Raw genomic sequence first — 3,653 nt, forward strand, 5'->3', positions numbered from 1 at the left:
TTGGATAATACTATTCTTTTATTTTGATATACCCATAGACATTGCAATAATCATGTAGCATTTTTTTTTCTTGTGCTTTCTTTGCCTAGGTTGGAGGATACAATGATGATGATAGTCGCAACTTGAGTTCAAGTCAGTTGGAGGTAAGAGGGAAATTAGTATTGTCATATGGAATTAGGCTGAGCATTTTCTGTCACTGAAAAGTGAAATATTGTCAAGGGTGCTTGATAACTGATATATGTGAATTTCAAAAGTAAGCAATTAACTTTTCTTTCAATATTCCAAGCCTGCCTTTTTCCACCAGGATTCACGGAACATGAGCCGTGAGAATGGACCATCATATGATGGTAAGTAAATTTTTTTAATAGAAATAATCTAGGTGTCTCTTGATAATTTGATTGGAGATATAATTTTTTTGTAGCTGTAGATTACCAGAAATAGACTGTGACTCTATTTCTTGACTTTGGAGTAAGTTAATACTGTTTTGAGTTAAATCAGTGTGATAAACCTACTACTCAGTGCAAACAACACATTTCCCCAGAGAGGCACTTTTACAACAAGATTATACCATCTGATTTCTTCTTCCTTTCACCTCAAAATTCACCATACAAAAAATTCTTTTCATGGCCAGTGTTTGTCTATTACTAATATCATTAAGAAGGCCATAATTGAAAGCTGGAGTTATTCCAGTGACAATCATTTATGTTTATATAATCATTTAATAATTACAATCTTCATTCCTAAAACTCTAGCAATTAACTTGTCAATTAATTCAAATATTTGACCGTGAGTTTTCATAACTTTTTTGAGTAAAGAAAGCTGTACTTGAAAGCTTTAGTGTCTAAGGTTTGTCCAAACAGCAGCCAACACAACATTACCAAAGTTTCAATTCATCTGACCAGTATTCTTTTCATCACCTGAAGAAAGTTTAAGTGGTGAATGTGTAACTGTAAATGTAAATTTGTAATTTTATGGAATATAAGATATATGTCTTATAAGTCAGACACATTGCAGTCTGTTACATGCATTTTTTTTTTTTTTTTTTTTTTTATTCATCTTTATTTATTTATTTACTTTTTTTCAGATCTGTTGGATGATGAAGAAGCCATTCACCTAGAGGAGATCAGTGATGATGAGTTAGAAGAAGATCGTCAGGCTAAATTTAGTAAGTGTTGATAAATAGATGATAATTTATTATTATTATTATTATTATTATTATTATTATTATTATTATTATTATTATTATTATTATGACAGAATAACAGCATTAGAATTGGTGGTTGGAGATTGGAGTTTATAATTTTTAGGATGTATGACTTGAATTTATACTTGCTTTATTAAAATTATGTGATGATTATTAGAATGATCTTGGGCTAGTCCTGTATGGGGTACTTTACAGAATAATTTTTTACAGATGTTGCGGGTGCTTTGGATATAAACTGGGCTTCTCTTGTGCGTGATACTCCAGCAACACATGAGGTTGCAGCAGGAACAGCTCTCAAGAGATTCAGTCCTGCTCACTTGCTGGCACGGATAGGAGTGTCTACTAGATATGCTAGAAAAGAAGTGATAGAAAGAGTCAGAGCTGTGTGTGCTGCAGATGCTGCTAAAGATGAAGGCAAGTGCACCAGATTTATTATCTGTCTGGGAACTATGGATAGGTGATTCTAATAGTTTGTAGAAGTGGTATTTAGAGTTAAAAAGATAATAAATTGTTATAGTTAATTATCAGTGACCTTCATTTTCTGTTTGTGGAATCCATTCCCTGCTGAATTTGTGTATATGATTTTGTTTGATGAGTTTTCTTTGGTACTGTTTACCTACTTTTGATGTTCTAAAATATAATACCAATTACAGAACCCAAGGACATTGAAGTGCCACCTGTAGTGGACTCCACAGGTGTTGTTCGCTTAATAAAGGCGCGAGAGGAGAGCCGCCAAAGAATCCTGGATAGTATTGGTCCCAACAGGAGAGCTCTCTGTGCAAGACAGGATATTGCCCTGAGGTAAAATATTTTGGCACATCTCATAAAGTGTACTGGTAGGACTTAGCACAACTCTTGTAAAGTATGCTGGTAAAAACATTAGACAGCTTAACTCCTTAAATCCAGGTGCTTCACTGCCTACACATAGCCAATAATCTAGGCATAAGGTTTACTTAAGTGGCCACACTCACAGGTGTGTGGCTTGTAAGCCAGGTGCACAAAACACGCATTTTTATTGTCATGACTCTTTATCTCCCCTTTATAATGTTATCTGTTTTTCTGCAGAAGCATTTTTTGCTTTTTTACCATTTTGCAAATTTGTCATTTGATATGCCATATTCTCTAGGTAGTTCAATGCAATGATAATGATAGTAGTGTCGTCCCTAGAGCCAGTTCTCTTCCAGTCATGGCTCAATGATAGTACATTCCATATTCATTTACTGAGAGGAATAATGCAAGAGTCCCTAAATGCCCACTGAATCAATGAATCATGAGCTTTGTACACTTTTGTTGAGTCTTTAATGTCACCCTGGCCTTCAGCTAAAATTCTCATGTAGGCATATTCCCATCCCCCCAGTCCTCAGCTGTATTTTTCCATGATATGCTCATGTCATCCACCACTCAGCTGAATTTTTCCATAATGGTGATGGTCACATCATCCAGATCCAAGGGATTAAAAGTCACCAGTTTCTTTTTTATGGAAAAGCTGCTCTACAGACGTGCAAATTTGTTTGGATCCTTAGATTAAAGATTTTAAAGATGCACATGTATGCATACACAAAATATTCTAGAGCAGATTCATGTATGTAACTTTAACGTATGTGGATATTGCATCTAAGCTTTTCTTTGAGTGTTCATAAGGTGGTCACAAATTTGACCAATGTAATCATCATGCATTATCCACTGTCCCATGATGCTCCGTTCAGAAAGATCTCTTCATAGTTACTTTTACAGTAAATGTACTAAACACCACATATCCATATTACAAGTTATAAAATTTACTTCTCATGTTGGGGATATAATCTTGCAGATTAATCATGTGACAATGTATATTTCTTTCCAGACGACAGCTGTGCAATCTCCCTGAACAAGATCTTCTGGGTGACAATCCATTGCTTGACAAGGATTTGTTTAGACAGTCAGTCTCTTTACTGAAATCATGTTGAGCAAGACCTGCAGATATTATAAAAATATGATAATAATTATTTTTTTCATCATAAGCTGAGATGATGTACAAGAGTTGATACATCCAAAATGATAAATAGCTATAAAATTTTCTTACAAAGATATTTTCTTGATTGGGAGAGTTAGGTTGAATAATAAAACAGTTGTATTTTATCTGATTTTGTAATTTCCTTGTTTTCCACCAGAGTACTTCAACATATATATTGTAGAGTTATGAAATACATGAATCTAATCATTTTGATTTTTTATTTTTGTAGATCCATTAAAATTTTCTAAGAATTGAATATATATAAACCAGAGATAGCCCCATATCTAAGTAGATGTAGGGGACTTGAAAAAAAAATGTAAAGGACATGTAATGTGCCCCTCATGGTTTTTAAATGTTTATTGAAGTTTTCATAAAAAATAGTACATTTCAATTATTCTAGCAAAACAAAGTATGATCATTGATATTTTAAAGGATTTCTGACATATACCAAGTAAT

The 3,653-nt window shown here is 33.5% G+C and overlaps 1 protein-coding gene across 2 annotated transcripts; it reads left to right on the top strand.

The window, feature by feature from the left end:
- Positions 1-15: 15 nt before the first annotated feature.
- LOC119570296 (fl(2)d-associated complex component-like) lies at positions 16-3,404 on the top strand. 2 transcript variants are annotated; one of them, XM_037918096.1, is made up of 6 exons: positions 16-143; positions 305-347; positions 1,085-1,165; positions 1,415-1,618; positions 1,858-2,005; positions 3,048-3,404. In XM_037918096.1, exons 2-6 carry the CDS (start codon positions 317-319, stop codon positions 3,148-3,150), a joined length of 567 nt encoding a protein of 188 aa, XP_037774024.1. In that variant the 5' UTR covers positions 16-143; positions 305-316; the 3' UTR covers positions 3,151-3,404. The 2 variants fall into 2 exon arrangements, with proteins under 2 accessions (XP_037774024.1, XP_037774025.1); XM_037918097.1 differs by having other exon boundaries at positions 61-143; positions 287-347.
- Positions 3,405-3,653: the final 249 nt, after the last annotated feature.

Source organism: Penaeus monodon, unplaced genomic scaffold (genome assembly GCF_015228065.2).
Source record: "Penaeus monodon isolate SGIC_2016 unplaced genomic scaffold, NSTDA_Pmon_1 PmonScaffold_23987, whole genome shotgun sequence".
NCBI classification, from domain to species: domain Eukaryota; kingdom Metazoa; phylum Arthropoda; class Malacostraca; order Decapoda; family Penaeidae; genus Penaeus; species Penaeus monodon.